Genomic DNA, 20,362 nt, shown 5'->3' on the forward strand with positions numbered 1-20,362 from the left:
GTTGGGGGCGTGTCTAGAGGCGGGCCGGCTGGTGAGCGGCGGTGACATTAGCCAATCAAAGCGCACAACCGGCGAGTGGGCGGGCGGACAGGCGCGCTGTTCGCCAATGGGAGACGCCGAGCGCCGTGAGGCGGGGGTGGGGCCGGCGCGCGGCAGATAGGCGGGCGGCGGCGGGCGCGCGGGCACGTGACGGAGGCGAGGGCAGCCCGGCGGCGGTGGCCGGGGCGGCGGAGGGTGAGTGTGTCCGGCCGGCCGTTCCTGCCCTCCCTCCATAGCCGCTGCGGCTCCGCAACATCGGCGCGGGGGAGCGGGGACCGGCCTCGCCCGCGGCGGTGGAGGAGCTCGGCCTGTCGTGGGGCGTGCGGCGGGGCGCTGCTGGGCCCTGGGGGGTGGGCGGCCCGTGCGTGGTCCCGGCCCCATCCCGGGGGTGGAGGGCGTGGGGAGCCCCCGCAGTCAGGGCGGGAGGGACGGCCTGGGGAGGCCCCTGAGGCCGAGGGCGGGCGCGGGGCTGCGGCGGCCGCGCCGGATCCCGCCCGGCACCCGCAGGGCTCGGAGCGGCCTGGGGGGAGCGGCGGCTCTTCTGGTAAGTTCTGGGAGCGCCGCCCCGGGCAGCGCCCGCCGCTGGGGCCGCGTGGTGGAGCTGGGGGAGGCGAGAGCCGCACGTAGATGTGGGCAGCGCGTGGTTTAGGTTTTAGCTGGCTACGTGTTCCGTGTCGGAAATAATCTTGAACGTGCTCCCCGTGCAGGGGAGATCAGGAGGCGGGTGCAGAACCCGGCGTGGGCCTGGCTGGGGCTGTGTGAGGGGAAGGAGAAGCCTCTGGAAGGGGGGAGCTTATGGCGCGGGGCTGGAGTCCCAACAGGTGAAGTGCAGGCGACCAATCTGCAGCACGAACATCTGAGAATTTAAAGGCATTGAAATGCCTGCTTTGATTTTTGTCCCTCAAATATTGTTTGCACTGGGTGCCTTTAAAACAGTGTATAAATGACTTCTCATTTCTGGCTGAGGATTGTATTGTGTGCTTTTAAAAGAAGAATAAAACCCACACCATTGAATTAAAGCATGTACAGCACACTGCTTTCTTATCTGTACTGATTCTAAAGTGTGAACTTTCACATGCAGGTTTGTGGTTCAGAACTTTCTAGGCTACAGAAAGAGAAATGCTGCAGGTGATTTGATTGTGAAGGGTAGTGGACATGTATTAATGGCAGTAGTAATGGTAAAGGTCCAGACCTCAAGAATCAGTGTTAACATAATTAATGCTGCAGAGCTTCTGCAGATCATCGTGGAAAACTCTTTCTGGAACTTATTTAGAGAATGTTAGATGTCTGAAAATTGGTCTCTAGGCATGTAATGTATTTCTAAATGTAGTGTGTTGACTTCACGTCCTCAAGTAAACATATCACATGGGTGTTGTGGGACAGTCTTGCACGTTGTGGTTTTGGTTGTTGCTAAAGTACTGCAAAGAGATAGCAGAACTATAATAATGTATGAGCTAATCCAGATAAAATAATGGTTAAATATAGGTTGGTATATATATTACTCTAGGCTCACACTGAGGTACCTGACTTCAAAGATCACTTTATTGTTAATTTGGCTGACTAAAACTTTGTGTTTGTATTAACTTCTAGTATTTCTAGTTTAACAAAACATTATGAAGAAGATACTTGTACAATTTACAGGCAGCATTGCAGGCTGTGTATCATATGTAAACTGCTTTTTGGGATCAGCTGCCCTCCTAGGAAGGGAATCTAGTGTAAAATAGTAAGAAAGTTTTCAAATTCCATCGGATTGCCCTCTCTTTTGGTGTGCTGTAGCACTTACCCTGAGTAAATGAATAAATCCTTTACAGAGAATACACTGAGACTTGTTCTTAGCTCTGGCTTTTACTTCCTTTTCTGGCCTTTGATTTTCTGCTTCTGGGAGTAATCATAGTGGCAGCCTGTTCTTCTTGGAATCAGTTCTGTAGCAGGGCAAACTTGAATTGATTTCTAGGTGTGATGGTCTCAAAGATCTTGGGGTCCCTCCAGATCTGCCCCCACTAATATCATTTTCCCAGCAGCCCATCTGTTCTATGAGGTCAAAAAGCCTCATGGTTCTGTCTTACCCTCCAAGGACTTCCAGTTCTGCAGGAAGGATATCTGTGCTGACAAACAGTATCTGCTTTTTGCTTCTGTACTGTGTCTGCACTGTTGTACATTATTTTTAGAAACTGGCATATTTGAAATGCCTATTAAAAGCAAGCTTTGTTGCTGTCCCTTTTCACACCTAATCCCTTGCCTGGTTTGTGCTCTCTACAGCCCAAACAGGAGGCAGCTTTTTTTTGTGGGGCTGTCCAGAAGAGGTTTGGCTAATCCTTTCCAGGAGACTTCTTCCTCATATAGAAGTGTATCCCAGCCACTTATTACTGAAGAAAAAAGAATGTAGGAGGGACCACCATGGAGAGTTGTTGCCTCTCTTCTCTTGTTAGTAACATGATTTTCCTTAGCCTTGTCTGTTGTTCATTGAGTTATGATGTTAAAGGCAGAACGTTCTCAATAGTGGAAGTTGTCCATCTGAAAAACTATTTCAGAAGAAAAAGTGTTGTCTGCATTATATGAGTTGTTGTATGAACCTGAACATAATTTTATTATATCCCCTTTTGAGGTGTGCTAGTTGTTGAAATTATAGTATTTGGCCACACAGTTTTCAGCTTCACCATGGTGTCCATCCCCCAAATCTGCCTAAAGACAAATCAGGCAGGTACAGGTGACAGACCTGCACTTGAAACTATGATATTGAGCTGGCTCTGCTGCCAACAGCTTTATTTCCTCTATCCCTGGCTACTTACTTTCACTGGTACTGCTACAACTCTTTTTGCTTTTGCTGCTGGGTTGGCCTGGGGTATTGATGCAGGGTTAAAATAACATGGCAGAAGGACTTCGAGCCATCTTAAACCAGCGGCTGGTTCATCATGAGGCTGTGTAAACAGTTACCCGGGCACTGCAGAGGAGGCAGGATGTGGAAGGCAGAGGGATTGTGAGATGTAAAAGAGATTTCCTCTGCTCTTCAGTAATTCTGACTTTAGGAAATTAGTGCACTACCAAGTAGGGTAACTGAGCCTTTGCTCAAAACCCACAGAACTCTCATTTGAGAGGGAAAATGTATATCTGTGTCTCAGCCTTTCTGTTCTTGGCTCCTTGCAATTTTTTTGTGTTGTGGTGAATCATCTTTATGCTTGACTTTAAATTTTTCTTCCCTAATTCTTGCCTTGCATGAGGCATTGTGATTGTTTTCATTGACGTGCTTCTGCTATGAATACCTCACTGAAACCCAGTGTTGGGAGCACAGGACTTTGCTAGTGGGTTTTGTTCTTCCTTTGCTGAAGTCACTCAGCTGAGACTTCAGGTACTGCTGAAAGAGAAACCATTGATGCTCATCTGGTTAAGTTGCCTAGGTGTAGTTTGTAGTAAGTGACTTACTTTCATAAGACCTGTTTAATCTGATGCCTTAATTATTTTTTTAAAGAGTTAAGTAGTAAACCAGCTAGCCAGTAGCCATTCAAATGTAGTAATACATTCTGAAATATTCTGTATTAAGAACTGTCTTGATGAACCACTGAAATAGATTAGTAACCAATGAGATTATTAAACTGGTTTTGCAGGCTCTGTTTGACCTGACAGGGAAGTTACTAAACAGTATGTTCTGGAAGAATGATAGCAGAGGACTTGAAGATCCTTTCTATGGGCAATTTTACTCTCTTCCAGGGGAAGTGTATGTTGGGGGGCATAGTGGCAGCTGTCTGTTGTATGAGTGCTTCCAGTGTTGTACCAATAATAAAGAACGTTCTCCTTTATGCCCAAAAGGGGAATTCTAAATAAAAATCTTTGAAGATGCATGTCTTTTTTGAAAGCCTTGAACTCCAAAGGTAACAATCACTTAGTCCTGCATGGTAGGAGTTGTGCTTTTGGGGCAAGATCCTGATTCTCTTTCTGAATCCCACTGCAATTTGGTTTTGATTTTACTTTATTAAAAAGTAAAGTCTAGTGCAGATGTTCCAGAAGACTGTTTCCTGCACTCTGCTATAGATCTTAGAAATACTGGGGTAAAATGTTTCAGCCTTTTGACAATCAGGTGCACAGTGCTTAAATGTGCAGAGAACAAGTAATCTGTAGCACTGACAGTCTCAAACTTCGGCATTGCAGTAGTACTCCTGGCAATCTGAGTGGTGTCTGCCAATGTCTGTAAGTGACTGAAGACCTTATTAAAAAAAAAAAATACATGGAGTTATCTCTGACTTGAAACTTGTTATGGTGAAAGTGATGGTTACACTGAAATAGAGTGGAGACATGAGAAGCTCTCACCTGTTATGAAAGTGTTCCTGTGTTAATGGCTTTTGGCAGTTGCATGATCAGAAATACACCAACCTTCAGAAATACTGCACAGTTTAACCTGGAGAAGGGAGGTGAAGGCAGAGTAAAAAATGGCTAAGGATGGTAATTGCTTGGAAATTGGACACTTTTTAAGGGAGAAGTCTGATCATAATAGAGTAGGTGAGAGTGTCTCAAGGTTAGACTACATTTGAGGTGGCTAACTGAATACCTGTAGTTGCCAGCAACTTAAAGTTCCACTGAAAAATTGATTTATGCCTGTTTTGTATAAATCTGGGTTATATTTCTTTCCCTCTCCCCATCTCTTCTATTTAGGAATAACCTAATTTACTAGGGCATAATTGTGTTTATGTTGTGTCCCTAAGGATTGTGTAAAGTGAATTTGAAATTTTTTCCTGTAGCAGTACATCCATTACAGATAGAACTAGCTTTTTAAATATCAAAAATGTGTGCATCGCTTAAATTGCTCTTCTGAGAACATAGTGCCTTTTTTCTATAATTTAGTCCTCTTTTTATATTGTTTCATCTTAAACAAAATAAGGAGTTTGGCATGATAAACTGGCAGTTGCAGAAGAAGCTTCCAGCCTGTACTCAAGGTATATGAATGGTAGCTTATGTTGAATTTGGGACTGATTTAATATGTAGGAAGTGTCTTAAGCAGCTTTCTGCAGGGATATAAACTTGTGACAACTGCTTGCCAATGACTGTAAAGAGGTAAGGACGTGAAACTGGATTAGCTTCTCTTCAGACTTTTTAGCTTTCTTTTTTTTTGGTGGTGGGTGATGACACTTGCTTGGTAACTTGACCATTAAATACTTCTCCCTTGAAATGAGGTTGAGCAAGGCCTCAAATTCAGACAGAGCATTAAATGGTAAGTGTAGCAGGGTAGATACCTGTGGCTGTATCATGAGCACAGACATGCAGCAGCAGACTTCTGCCCCTGCTGTGTGTCCCTGGTAGAATTGTCTGGTTTCACTAAGATGCTTTGACAGAAGAATTTCGGAGGCCACGCGCCTTTGCCACTTGGGTGTGAGCATTTACCAAAGTCCATTTGCTGCTGACAAATGTTTTCAAAGGGTTGTAGTTGAGGTGGGATTGTGAAGTAGGTAATTATTACATATGTAGTCAGTGCTGGCAGGAAAGTTGTGGGGGATGATTTAATTCTTTCACCAAAACTTTCTTGCTGGTTGGCTACTGGTGAGATTACTTAAAGGATTAATTGCATGCTAAACTGTTAATACCCTTTGCACAAGGTTGGGAGGAGGGGTGCAGAAACTCCTTTAAGGAAAGGAGAGAATTGGGTCATTTTTACTCTTGGTATATATTTTTAAGATTAATTTTGTTGTATCACTTTGTGAATCATGATGTGCTCATTCTATCTGCATAGGATAATTTGAAAGCACTTATAAAACTGTATTATCTTCCTGAATTTAGCTCTATTTAAAAAATATTTAGTGAAGTCCTATTGGTAAGGTAAGACAAAATGAAACCCTTTCCATGGAAAGGTGCTTTTGTGCTGTTTCATCCATGGTTGCTTCAGTCACATGGGGCACATCCAGAGCTCTAAAGATCTTTTTTTCAGATGAAGTTTCAGGCTCTTGTTTCTGTACTGCTTTTATGCTGCTGGGTATGGGTTTATTCCAAGAACATGTTATCTGTGCAAGAAGGATTTGCAGCTCCAAGGGTACTGATGTCTGCTTGACCATTTTCAGTCCTTGGTTTTGTGTTGTGGTTCTCACACTAATATGAACTATTTTGAAGTCTGAAACTGTTTTAAATTTTGGCTGTACACTGTGCATTAGGCAAACAAGCTTTGCTCGTATATAATAGCCCTTGGAAGTTTTTGTCAGCTATTCCTTCTGGAATGATTGTCCTTTTGGCTCAGAGGTGTTTGGGTGCAGTTGCCTGAACTGAGTGGGGGAGGACTGTACACATACATTTGGACTATAATCCTCAAGGCCATCACTATTGTTGGAAAACTGGCTGCAATTGCATGTTTCTTTAGTGACAAACTGGACATGACCTCAGCTCAAGTCTTTAAAATACAATTTTGTTGTGGTTATAAAACTACAGTTCTAAAGTTTTTAAATCCTCTCTGTCATTAGAAGCAAGTTAAAGAATAATCTAAGAATGGTAGATCTAGTGTGCAGCGTAGTCTTGGAAAATTGGATAATGCTGATAAGCTTTGGAGAATGTGAACTCTTTTAGTTGACTAAACATGCTTTGGAAAGTCAAAAGTTTATTTCCTAGCATGATCTGAAGCCCCTACAGGCACTGTTAACTCTGCTTGAGTTATGTTTGAAAGTCTGCAGGGCTATAGTATGAGGTAGGGGAGTGTAAGGGAAGGAGGAGCGGATGTTTAGTTTTATAATTGTTTCAAAAAAAATTCAGTCTCAGTTATCCCTCTTCTTTTGGGAGGAAAATTTGGAGTGGGATTCAAACAAGAAAAGATGAGCAAGGCACAGGTTGTTGTTGTGAGGGTTTTGGGTAGATAAAACTGAGTAGAATTCTGGGAGTGTTGCCTTCTGTATCAACCTAAAGGTGCAGTGATCTTGTAGTGTTTCTAGGAGGAAAGTCAAATTGAAACCCATTTTACTTACAAGATATTTTAAGCTACAGCTTGCCAATATCTCTCATGTTTTAGGTGTGACAATGTGCTGAGCACCTTATGAATTAGTTTGGGTGTGATATTTTAATTCTGTAAAGTTTCAGTTAACAGCTACTCTTTCTTTGGTCATTTTGTTGAGTTAGAGATTGAAGTAAGGCAATTGAATCAAGTGGCAATTTCCAGGAGCTTCAACTGCTTATAGGCATCTGCCAGTAGTAGCAATGACTGTTGGCAGTAATTCGACAATAAAACCTGGGGGAGGGGTTTGATTATTGAAAACACCAGAGCTTTGCATTTGAAAGGACAAAAAATATATTGAACAGGAGATGAAGACTGAGAACTCTGCAAAAATTACTATTTTTGAATAAAATAGAAAATTTTATTTCAATTTCTGGACTGAATGGAAGTTTGAGTTCCTTCATGGTGTATTTAAAGTCCTCCAAAAGCATGAAATAGGTTTTCTTTTTAGGCTTTTACAGCCAGATATGTTGTGGTGTCATGTATATATCTGCTGTTCTGCTTGTGGCCTGTGGCAGTGTGCGAGAAAAATTGAAACTTCTGCATGATTTGCAGATTGTGTACATGTGGTTCTCCACTCAGTTAATGTCTGTTTGGTATTAAATACTTAGCTTTGTGTTGTGTTCCTCCCCAGCTTTTAGAGCTGTCTCAGGCAGATGCTGTAAATAACAGAGCTGGAGAGATAAGTTTGCACTTCACCTGTTGCCTTGGATGCTCGGATTCGTACCGAGAAGCATCCTGTTGCTCTGCATGCAGTGCTGGCTTGACCACTTTGCCTTGTCTTATTTATTCAGAACATGGAGCTGAAATGGCTACTGTGTGTGACCCTGCTAGCCCTTGGGATCCTTGCTGTCCATGCACATGATACGGATGAAGACAATGATGCTGATGATGTAGTTGATATTGAGGATGACTTGGATGATGGTATTGAGGATGTAGAAGAGTCAAAGTCTGAAACGAGCAGTGCTCCTCCAGCTCCAAAGGTTTGGCATAGAATTTCCTTTAACAATTGAATTGCTGCTTGTGTTTTGGTTAATGTGAATTAATGTGTTTTGGTTAATGTGAGTCTGATCAGAGTTGTCTTTATTTTCTTAACTTGTTATAATGTTATAAAATATGTTATCTAGGAGTAGGGCTTGGAATTAAGGTTGGCTGCTTTGTTCCTGTTTTCACGTCCCCCATGTTCTTCCAGAAGACTTAGATCAGTCCTTGAAATCTGTGAATATCAGGAGTTAATGCTAAAATTTCTAGTTAGGTATATACTTGTTTTAGTTGCAGACAAGAGCACAACAACTTGGCACAAGAAGCAATATTTATGTAGTTTCTGTGTTTATGCTTCAAGAATGTCCAGGTGAGCTGTACTTGAATGTAGGAGGGAGTGTGAGCTTTACATGCCTGTATTTCTGGAGAATAAAGAATGTGTCTTGAAAGGTGCATAAATGCCCCCATTTTCCAACAGGTTACTTACAGACCCCCTGTCCCAACTGGTGAAGTGTATTTTGCGGAATCTTTTGATAAAGGAACTCTGGATGGGTGAGTATAATTTGAAGGATGATTTGGTGCAGCAAATAATATAAAATCTTGGTGAAAGGCAGTGAAACCTTCTCTGCAGAACTTGTTATTCAAAACTGAATCAAAGGGCCCCTATTGGGATTACAGCAATGACTTCTTGAGGCTAGGTGTTCAGACGCTGAGTTAAACCAGTGTTCCCTTAAGTTGTGAGGTACTTGCTCATGAGGCCATGGTACTACCTTGGGTGGGAAGTGACAAACGCAGAAAAATTGGTGGGCTTGGGAACAGAGCTCCTCAGGGGATCAAGATACCATAGTCATGAGATAGCAAGGGCTACCTTATCTTAAAGGCATGATTTTTAGTGTGTGTGTGTGTGGTGGGGGGGAAATACGGTTTTCCAACCATTGGATACCTGTCTTCTAGATGGGTCCTTTCCAGAGCCAAGAAAGATGATACAGATGATGAGATTGCCAAATATGATGGTGAGTCCAACCCAGATTTTGGATGATAAATGTTTCTGATGCTGTTTGTCATGTATGAAAAAGAGATGCAAGTCTTTATTTTCTGTTTCTCAGCTAAAATTATATTCACTGAAGAAAATGAGAGGGATGTTTATATACCTGGCTAATAATATAAAATGTTGTTCTGATTTAAACAAAATATCCTCTCTGAAATTTTAAGATAAATGAGCATTTGGTTAATTTCATCCCCAGGTAAGTGGGAAGTCCAAGACATGAAGGAAACGAAGCTTCCAGGAGACAAAGGGCTTGTAATGGTAACCCGAGCCAAGCATCATGCAATTTCATCCAAACTTTCCAAGCCATTTGTGTTTGATACCAAACCCCTTATTATACAGTAAGTAAAGAATAATTTGGTGTTCTGTTGATTCCAGGGTGACATGATAGAATGCTGAGGTTAATTCCATAACTGACCTTTTGTTGACTGGGGGTCTAGATGACACAAGATGCTGTAACATATTATTACACTCTTTTGAGAAAGAGTAAAATAGTAACCCAGACTCCAAAAGTGAGGAGTTAGTTACAGCATGGGTCCTTCTGAAGCCTGAAAAGGAAGAAGTCTTTGCAAACTAGACTTGGTAACCTGTCTTGTGGCTTCAGTTCGCTTGATTTAATTGTAGTAACAAGGTCAGGCAGCTGACTTTTGTACTGCTAATTGTGGAAGTGCTTGTCCTTTTGAACAAATGCTGGTCTGTAAGTAGGTCAGTGCACTTTCTTATACAGTAGACTGCCCCCTGTTTCTGAGGGGAAGTGGATGCATTTGTTTACTTCTTCCTGTGTCTTAGTTCATTTGCCATGGCAGACGAACACCTTACATAGGTCACAACTGTTGCAGAAGAATCTACTTGCATCTGTGTTAGACTAGCAAGTCGGGGGAAAATGTAATTCAGTGAGAACAGTTGAATTGTGCACTATTAGTGATGTTTTCAATTTTAAACAAAGAGTAAATTAATTTGTATTTCCACAAGATAATTAATTGGTCACTTTGCTTTCACTGTTTAGTTTTGGCTCAAAATACAAGGCTAAAAATAAAGCCCAGTGGTCATCCACTCCAGCTGCTGGCATTGTGAGAGGATCAAGCATACTTAGCTTATTCCTGACAGAGATGTTTTGCCTTTTTCAGGCTCCTTGGCATCCCTAAAATACTGTTGTATGCTTTTAACCCTAAAGGGGCTTCTCCTAAAATCCAATTGTTCTTGCTTTGTAGTCTTGCAAATTGAGTTGTCTGTCTACCATAGTAGTTGTGGAGAAAATAATTGGTTTACCTCTATTCCTGTTGAAGTGTCACATACTAGAAAGCTTTTTCTTCCTCTTCTCTACTTCTAGGTCATTATTGTCTAGGCCAGCACTCAATTTCTTTAATCTTTTCTGTCAAGTTAATTCTTCTAAATCTGTAGTTTTTTTAAACTATTTCTCAGGCTCTTGTGAATATTTTTTTTGTCCTTATATCTTTATGTATCTATATGATGGTATCTTTAATATTCACTGGGTAAGTGATTTAAAGCAAACAACAAGAAAAGTTACTGTTAATTTGTAGTGACAAAATTGTAATTGTGTATTACAAAAATAATTTTTCCTCATGTATAACATGTGCTCTCCCCTCTTCTATCCAAAACTAAAATTAGGTATGAAGTAAATTTCCAAAATGGAATAGAGTGTGGTGGGGCCTATGTGAAATTGCTTTCAAAAACCCCTGAGTTGAACCTGGTGAGTAATGCTACTACTTTTGGGTATTAGCTGTGAAAGAACTTGAAGTTTTTTCACTTTGCTTCTTCCTGAAGAAACCCTTTTAGTGGAGGCAGTGGGGCCTGATTGCCCAAGTACTTTGCACTCAGCGTTTTCCCAGTGCTTTCAGGTGGAGAGGATAAGTACTGAAATGTGATGGCCCCTTGAGTGGAAACAAGTTCCCTAATAGCTGAGCAGTTGTAGACCTTTGCCAAACTCTGCAGTACTTCAGATTTTCCTGGGCTCTAGAACCAAACAGGAGGTGCTTAGGAGTGTGGCCAGCTCCTATGGCCTAAGAACTGCATTTTGTCCTCTCATTGAAGTGGTTTAGCCTGTTCAGACAAAACTGAAGTGCTGGGTAACCTTGTGTAGGGTCTTGTATCCTGTGGGTTTTCTTTAGCCATTTTCCTAGACTTTATAAGATGTACCTTTTATGACTTGTTATCTATCCTTCTTTCTTTCTGCAGTCTCTTTGGGGTTGTATTATTGATATAATTTCTAAACAACTACAAACACCCAGAACACAACTTGGCTGCCTCATCAGTTTCATATGTGCATTGAATTTTCGGATAACATTAGCAAGAACCAATAGACTTGCAGAGTCCAATGATGATTATATGCAGTTAGAGCTTAGATTGAGGCATACCCCAGTTCATAAGTGTAGACTAAATGCAGTTTGGCTTCACTTTTAGTGCTGCTTATCACTTTGTGTGAAAGGAACACAGTGGCCTTGCTAGCCTTTCATTATTGCCAGTAGCTGATACTTCTAATTAATAGCTTTTAAAATACTTTGTTGTAAACATTGTAGGTGTCACATTAATATTTTGGATAACACCTGAATAGCTGGTGTTTTCCATGTGGAAAGTGGAGCCCAAAGGTGCAAAATTAAATAGCTGGGATAGTTCTTAGCACATTATTTTTTCTGGAGGCTTATATGAGGAACATAAGATTTAGTTTGGAGACTTTGTGGGTTTGATATTCAAGTTGCAGAATAGTTTTTAATGAATTGGGAGTTCTTAGGCCAGACAATGACTTAAGCTGTATTTCAAGATAATGGAATGAGGTATTGTGTTGTTTTATAGGATCAGTTCCATGACAAAACTCCATATACAATAATGTTTGGCCCTGACAAATGTGGAGAGGACTATAAATTGCACTTCATCTTCCGGCACAAAAACCCAAAGACTGGCAAATACGAGGAAAAGCACGCAAAGCGTCCAGATGCAGATCTGAAGACTTACTTTACTGATAAGAAGACTCATCTTTATACTCTAGGTATGGTGACTGCTAACTATGCATATTAATAATTACTACATTTGCTGCACCAGAAGCTCAAAGTGAGCCAGATGAACAGGTGAATATTTGTGCCAATGCACCATACAACTAAAAACCACTTGAAAGCTGCCAATGCAGAAACTGATTGTCTGTGCAAAGGCTTATTTCATCCTTCCCGGAAGTCTTGATTCATGTAAGAAAGGTCATGCAACTTGAACTTAATACTTAAAGGAGAACTGAATTTCAGAGCAGTTGTAAGTAACTTGAACTAAGTATATTTGAAATAATGATCAGTGTGTATACACTGCTGGAATGCTGCCTCTGGGTAACATGGGTTACACTAAGGTTTAAATGTAGAGGCATCATCGTTTGTTTTAGTTTTGTGTGTGTTTTTTTTCTGCTTTCATGTACCAGACAAACTCGGGAGTTCTTGAAACAGTGTCTGGTATATTAGCTATGATTGAAATCTTTCAGGAAGTACTTGGGAGTGTCTCTATCTTTTCCTACTACAGAGACAGCAGTAGATAAAGAAATGACATTAAAATCCTGTCAGTCAGTAGTAGGAAGTCTTAGTCTGGAGTAGAAGATGAGTATATACATTCTTACTACTAAAGCAATACTTCCCGTGCCAAAGTCAACTTGTTGTGGTAACAGCTAAATCACTTTACAAACCTCCATGCTTTTAACACATGTAGGACTTCTGCCAAGAGTCTGCCTTCTCACAGGGTGAGATGTGGTGCATCATCACTAGTTGCACTTTGGTGTAAGGAGAAAGGTTCTTAGCAGTTCTTTAAAGCAGTTGATGGGTAGGTGGTAGCTTGGGTTGTACAGTGGGGATGAGTGATGCTTTATGACTCATGCTTTGTATAGTACCTGCAATGACTACATCAACTTTTTTCCTTACAGTCTTGAATCCTGACAATAGTTTTGAGATACTGGTCGATCAAACAGTTGTCAACAGTGGGAATTTGCTAAATGATATGTCACCTCCTGTGAATCCACCCCGAGAGATTGAGGACCCAAATGACCAGAAGCCTGAGGACTGGGATGAGAGACCAAAAATCCCAGACCCAGATGCTGTTAAACCAGATGACTGGTAAGGTGTTGGAAGGGTGGAATTGAGGGAATAATTGAGCCTGATAATTTTGTCCTGATCAAAATGTCTTTGTCATATGACTTACAGAAGGTTTTGAGTCTCACCCTTATAATCAAAACACTGTCAGTTTAGGCATCTTAACAGCACTTCAGTAGGCAAAGGCAGAGAGGTCCCACATCCTCTGGGAATTTCTGTTTAGTGCTCCTGTTCCTGCAGAAGTACCTATGCTACCTGTTGCTTTCATCCCTGATGAGCTGCAGAAGGTATAACTGAAGGATCTTTGTAGTTGTTTGTGTAGTGTATAGATAAGGTAACTGAAGAACCTGACTCCCTAAATCAGAAACTGATCCTGCCTTTTCTGGCTTTGTACCTGTGCTTTGTTAATCACAGACTCTATTTCAAGCACAAATGTGTTTTTGCAGCTGCTGCTAAGAAATGGCATTTGCTGTAGTATGCCCCTCCTAGATTGGTTTTAAAATAATTAGAAGTACTTTGCAGTTGGCACCTTGATATGCCATGAGGCACGTGTTAGGATTGCAAGGCAATTCCTTTCTGAAATCCTGGAGTGACCCTGACAGAAGGGAAGGTGGCTGGCTGTCTAGAGCAGTGGGCTTCTTCAGAGTCTGTAGAATCATGCCTTGGGCTTAAGAACTTAGGTGTTGTGTATCTTAACACATAATGCTCTGCCCTCAGGGATGAGGATGCGCCTGCAAAGATCGCGGATGAAAACGCTGTGAAACCAGAGGGCTGGCTGGATGATGAGCCAGAATATGTAGCAGACCCTGATGCTGAGAAACCTGAAGATTGGTAAGTTTGCTACCTTTTGCAAGTGGCAGCAATTTTATAATGACTTTGGTACTGATGTTTGCAGTTCATTGTTGCTTGCTGACAAAGTTGCTGTTCAGGCTATTTTTCTTCAAAAGTAGAAGGCAGTGGTCTGAGGACTCATGTTCTGCATTCGTCTCTGCACTTTTCAACTCTTCTGTGACTGTAAGCAAAACAGGGCAGGGATGTTCACCTTGAAGTAGAACCTGCTTGGAAGGGGTGGTGGGGGAGACTGTGCTCAGAGACTGGCTTTTGTTGATCTTCTGTGCTTCACAGTTAGTCTTTGAAATCCTGGTTCCTTCTGCAGTTTATTTCTCTACAGACTTATGCTGTACAAAGCTTCAATGTCTTCATTTAGTGGTAGGAATTTAGATTTTCCCAGAAATCAGACATTGAGCGTTATTCTTTATGAAGGCAAGGAGTGGACTTCAAAACTGAATTTGCCTTTTCAGGGATGAAGATATGGATGGTGAATGGGAGGCACCTCAGATTGCAAATCCTAAATGTGAGACAGCTCCTGGCTGTGGCACCTGGCAGCGCCCAATGATTGACAATCCAAACTACAAAGGGAAATGGAAGCCTCCTATGATTGATAATGTGAACTATCAGGTTTGTGTTTTCATTGCTTAAGCCGATGGCCAATAAAGCATCTGTCTTACAAAAAGCAGAATGATTTAGATTTAGCAGATGTAATTAGGAATTCAAGTGCAGTCATGATTGTGCTGTATTTCAAGTGGACAGATTCAAAGTGCTTTCTTACCAGGCATCACTTCATTGTATTGATTCCCAAAGACTGATGAGTTGCAGCTGTAGATGTTGTAATTAAGTGCAATGAATTGTTATATCTCTCCATTCATAATGGGCTGAAAACTAAAATTTGTCTTCTAGATGTCAGTAGATGAGGCTGAATGTCTTTTGTCTTTTCTAGGGTATATGGAAACCTAGAAAGATCCCAAACCCAGATTTTTTTGAAGACTTGGAACCTTTCAAGATGACTCCCTTCAGTGCTGTTGGACTTGAGTTATGGTCCATGACATCTGATATTTTTTTTGACAACTTTATAATCTGTACTGAAAGAGCTGTGGCTGATGATTGGGCCAGTGATGGATGGGGACTGAAAAAGGCAGCTGATGGTGCTGCAGAGGTGAGAGAGGAGGGTTTAATTGTGTGCTGCAGAGTGAAACAGTAGAAGCATCTCTGCTTCTCTCAGCCTTTGTCAATATGTACCTGTATGTGCTAAGGCTCAGGGTTTTGCTAAACCAGGTGGGAGCCTCAGTTCATAATTACAGTATGTTAGTGTTTGCTATAAGTAACTAAGAGTACTCACTGCTCTCTTCTGAGTTTTTTGCTCTGATATTTGGACTGTTTAGCCTAATTCTTAATTTGTGATCTATGGTAAAAGTACTTGTGCAGGTTAGCTTTTTTTTTTTTTGAGATCTGAAATACAATGTTTAAAGTTGCAAAAAGCCTATTTGAAAATTCTGTAGCTTAAATTTAGCTGCTACAACTTGCTGTAAGGGGTGGAATTTGACAGTTCTTTTGGTCTTACAGCCTGGTGTTGTGGGCCAGATGATGGCAGCTGCTGAGGAGCGTCCCTGGCTTTGGGTAGTCTACATCCTCACTGTGGCTTTGCCAGTGTTCCTTGTTGTCCTTTTCTGCTGTTCTGGGAAGGTAATGCATTTCCTCTGATAATTAGCCTCATGTTTAAAAGGGCGTTCAGTAAAATGTGCCTGAATGTCACAAATAATTGCTTGGGCTTGTCATTGCCTTTCAGAAACAGCCAAGTGCTGCAGAATACAAGAAGACTGATGCTCCTCAGCCTGATGTGGTGGATGATGAGAAAGAAGAAGAAAAAGATAAAGGGGAAAAAGAAGAGGAGGAGGAAGAGGAAGATGCAAATGAGGAAAAGCTTGGTAGGTAAACTAGATAATCTTGAATGATGTTCTCCCTGATATAATAAAACAGCAGGATTGGCAGATATGAAATAAAGGCAATGGTGAACGGAAGATAAGTCAAGAAGGAGAATGACTTTTTTTTTTTTTCCCATTTCCCCTTGAAGAGAAGCAGAAAAGTGATGCTGATCTAGGAAGTGCTAGTCAAGAGGAGGAAGAAGAGGAGGAGGAGGAAGACAGGAAACCTGCATCAGAGGTAAGAGTGATGAAAGCTTAATTTTAGCTTCCTTCTTTGAAGGAAGCTTATGCATTTTCTTTCATAGCTTATGTAGAACAGGCCTTACTACAATGTTAACTTTTAACCAGGCTCATATGACCCTCCCACCCAGTTCAGAACTTTTAGAAAACTTTCTGAAGAATAGGAATTGCTGTGGCAGACTTGAGTTGTCTTGGGCACCCTGCTTAAAAGCACTGCTGTAGACCCTGCCTTGAGAGGAGAGTGGGACTGTTGGAAGGCAGCTTCTTGAGGCAAAAGGCTTACTCAGCTTTGAGTGCAGTCAGGATGTGACCTTAAGTGCTCCACACTGACACAATGACTGAAAAATGGGTGGTGTGTTGCTTGAAGTTAAAGGATTCTTTCAGCAGCAGAAGCTGTTGAGCAGTCCCAACAAATGGTGTACATCCACTGTGAAAACAAAGAATTTGCCTGTTTGCCACAAAGTACTTTCAGCAGTATGTCCTTTCAAAAACTAAATTCTAATGCAGAAGTGAAAGTGGATTATTTTTCATTGATTTTCTCAAAATGGTTATGAAGGGTGTAATTAGGTTTTATTTTATTGAATAATTTACACAAAGTAATTTAAAGTAATTTACACAAATTACTTTCTTGCAGGAGGAAGAAACTGTGAATAGATCACCCAGAAACAGAAAGCCAAGGAAAGATTGAAAAAAGTCATAAGAACTTGATCTGTGATTTCTTTTTTTTTTGTTGTTGTTTTCAAACATGGTTCTGGGAGAGGACCTTGGACACCTTACATTGAAACTTGGACAAACCTCAAGATTTCACCATCCACAGGTTCCAGTCACACGATCCAATGTAACGGAGTGTCTAGCAGTAAAATATTTGCAATCATCTGTTTTAAAGAGCATCATTCCTGTAGAAAGAAAGCATTTAATATAATGGGCTGTGGATTTTGGAATGTAACATAACTAACCTTTTCATTTTTGGTTTTAAATATTCTTTTCTGTTCTTAAGTAGATTGGTAGAATTTTTCCAGTCTCAAACCTTGGCTTAATTTAATATATTAATTAGTGAAATATAACAATGAATCTTGAAAGTGCTAGGTGATAAAAATGCAGTTTTCTAACTAGTTTTTTTTACAAATATGTAAATTCCTAAATGCACCAATGTCTTTATACCCTGAAAATTTGGTAATTGTTCAAAGAAAAGTTGTCAATGCATTTGACAACACCCCTGCCCTCAAAAGAAAAGACATCTGTGGGGAGATGTATGGGGAAACTAGTAGTGAAACTCTGTAATCAATCAACTTCATTCTTTTGGGGGGAGGGGAAAGAGGAAGAAGGGGTGGAAGGAAGGGATTAGGCAGTCTATAAAATATATGCATACTGTGCATGGCTAAAGCCCTGTTAAATGTTGACAAACGATCTAGGATTTGGAGTGGGTCATCTTAATGTGGTATTTAATCCTGCAGAGCTTGCAGACAACCAAGTGTATTTGTTCTTTTTGTAAAGCTCTTTTTGTAAAGCTGAGCATTGCTGGGGAGGTGTGGTTAGGCTACTTCCCCCTTTGCCCTCTGTTCAGCCACCGGTGTTTTCCTCTCTGACGATACAGCTCTTCCTGAGAGCAGCTTTGCCTCAGTTGCTGAAGCACTTCATGTTCACCTCATTGTCCAACTCAATTTCATAGCTAGGCCTGCTCCTTTCCAGGGTCCAAACACTGAATAAGACAGTGTCCCATATCCTCTCACTATTGTCACTGTATGTCTGCTGTAGAAATGGGGGAGGTAGGCAGGTAGACAAGTTGAACTGAGTATTTGTTAAGGAAAAGAAAAAAAACACAACCAAGATGTCAGTATTGTAGGTGGGGAAGGAGCATGTGGAATCTCTTAACTGGTATGTGAAACTGTTTTAAGTCCTTTTATCTGCTCTTCATGTAACAACTGCATTCTAAATTATATTGTGAATGTTAGGAAATTCCAATTCAGCTGAATAAATTTTTTTTAAGTGTTGAGTCTACCATACTACACTGTTTCAAACACCTTTTTTTTTTGTGGAATGCAGGTGAGCACTACAAGAGCATTACCTCTGAGGGTGAGATGGATGTAATTCATTACACTGTACCAAATATGTTTGCATTTGGATGTCTATGTAGATAAACTTTTGCCTTTGTTTAGAATGAAATTAAATGTCATGAAATTATTCTTCTTGCACTGAACTTAAACACTCCAGTGTTGTTTGGTCATATGATAGGTATAGTGTGTGGAATAGTTCCCAGGGGTTGTGGGGGGAAGAGTGTTCCAATTACCTTGCAAACAATCTAACCAATTACTAAACAACTCTTGTTTTGGGTTTGTTATTTTTTTTTGTAAAACACCTTTTGCTGCCTGTCCTTATGTTGTATCCCTTGGTTGTTGTGTTTGAAATATTAGTGATCACAAATGCATAGCAGGATTTCTTGATCTCTCTGCAGTGTACAAATAAAACTATTGTAAGCAAGATACTGGAAGTAATTTCAGACTTCTGTTGGGAGCTATTGCATGTTTAGAATGCCTTTGCCTGTTGAACACCTGGTCAATACTGCTCCTTATTGTAAAAATAGCTTATACTCTGACACAGAAGATGTCATAGCTTAAGCATTGCTACTAGCTTGTTCTCAGGACTGTATTTTTATCAAGGAGCAGCTGCTATTTATGACTCTCAGTCCTTTGAGATGAAGTATATGTAAATGGTTTCAATTCAGCTAATGTTTTGAGCACAACATAATCTAATTAATCTAATGGTTTTTTATCTTAATATGCAAATTGCCTTAAATTCCCAAACAATCCCTGTGCATACATGTTCTTTCAAAGCATCAAACGTGAACTTGAGATCTGCTATCAGCTTTTAAATAGCATATTAAAGCTAATTGTAAATCTACATTTGCTTCTGCTAAATCTCCTGAAAAAGTCCTGTCTGCATGTTATGGCTTTTTTTTGATACCATAGTGTATGCTTTAAATAATCGCTACAATAAATGAAGACTTTCCAAAATGGATAGACAAGTTACTTTTTATCCTACTTTCTGGCTTGGGTGCCTCAGTTTGACCTTAGAATTGCTCTTATTTTTCAAGTTTTGGAGGAAAAATACAGCTACCTGCTTATCAGTGCATGAAGCATAGCTGTGTTTTTTACAGTAGTGAAACTCCACCTGGCTGTAGCCTGTAAACTGTGTTTGGAACTGTTACAGATCCTGGAAGGTGTATTTGGGCCTTTTGTGTCTGTGCAGCCATGGGTGCCAGCTCTTGATGAGGATGCTGAGCTTCTTGTGCTGTGTCTGAAAAGTGGGGGGATGTTAAGCTGACATGGTGAACCAAAACAACCCATGGGCTCTGACAGAGAAGGCAGAAGGGCTGAGAGCAGCTTTTCTCCTGGAGCCAGTGGTTGGTAGGGGCAGTTGATAGGTCAGGGTGCATCTAACCCACTAACCCCTTCACCAGTGTCCCTGGATGGGATCTCCCCTTGCTGGCTCTGCTCAGTACTGAAATGTCACAGCTTGAGGCTGTGACCTCTCTACAGTGTTAGGAATGTCTGTTTTTGAGATTGACTCCTGGGCCTGAGGAGGGTTTCTTGCAAGTAGTGACTACTTGTCCATGGTTTTCTCTTCCTCTTCCCTTACTCCTGCCTCACAAACTCAGCTCCTCCACTGAGGCTGTGGGTACAGACATGGGGCTTGTGACTGTTCTGCTCATCCCAGACTGATGGTTATACGTCTCTTGCCTCATGATTTGTGAAAGGGGTTTTTGGTTGATTGGGTTTTTGGTTTTTTGTTTTTTGGGTTTTTTTTAAGTGTTTCTGGACACTACTGTGATTTCATGTCCATTTCAAACAGGTACTTGTAGAAGCAACTTGAAAAAAAAATGTATAAACTAATCAATAAAGAAACTTAAATCTGGTTGGTTTTCTTTGTCTAATTAGCAAAGCTGGATCGGTCTTCATCAGGGCGAGGTGCGGTGACCCGTTCCTCTGGCGGCTTTTTGCCGCTGCAGGGCCGGACACGGCACCGGCCGGGCTCGCTGCTCCCGCCCACCCCTCCTGTCAATCACCCGCGGCTCCGCCTCCCGAGCCGTGATTGGCCGATCCGCTGTCGCCCCGCCCCTCCCTACCTGTTCCTTTAAACCGCGCCGAGCTCCGCCCCCAGCTCGCCTCCGCTGCTGGATTCGCGCCTCCGCGCCCTCCTATTGGCTGGGAAGGGCGTCGGTCACGGCTCGTGACGCGCCGCGCGCCGTGACGTATCCCCCACCCAGGAA

The 20,362-nt window shown here is 41.5% G+C and overlaps 1 protein-coding gene across 2 annotated transcripts; it reads left to right on the forward strand.

Moving 5' to 3' along the window:
- The first annotated feature begins 102 nt into the window (after positions 1 to 102).
- On the forward strand, positions 103 to 19,106 carry CANX (calnexin). 2 transcript variants are annotated; one of them, XM_002199119.7, is made up of 15 exons: positions 103 to 234; positions 7,789 to 7,977; positions 8,454 to 8,527; positions 8,930 to 8,988; positions 9,220 to 9,361; positions 10,650 to 10,731; positions 11,832 to 12,024; positions 12,931 to 13,120; positions 13,814 to 13,927; positions 14,398 to 14,554; positions 14,874 to 15,089; positions 15,497 to 15,616; positions 15,720 to 15,858; positions 16,005 to 16,093; positions 16,730 to 19,106. In XM_002199119.7, exons 2-15 carry the CDS (start codon positions 7,792 to 7,794, stop codon positions 16,781 to 16,783), a joined length of 1,815 nt encoding a protein of 604 aa, XP_002199155.2. In that variant the 5' UTR covers positions 103 to 234; positions 7,789 to 7,791; the 3' UTR covers positions 16,784 to 19,106. The 2 variants fall into 2 exon arrangements, with proteins under 2 accessions (XP_002199155.2, XP_030140164.1); XM_030284304.4 differs by lacking the exon at positions 103 to 234 and adding an exon at positions 471 to 583.
- Positions 19,107 to 20,362: the final 1,256 nt, after the last annotated feature.

The sequence above is a fragment of the Taeniopygia guttata genome, chromosome 13 (genome assembly GCF_048771995.1).
Source record: "Taeniopygia guttata chromosome 13, bTaeGut7.mat, whole genome shotgun sequence".
In the NCBI taxonomy this organism is placed as follows: domain Eukaryota; kingdom Metazoa; phylum Chordata; class Aves; order Passeriformes; family Estrildidae; genus Taeniopygia; species Taeniopygia guttata.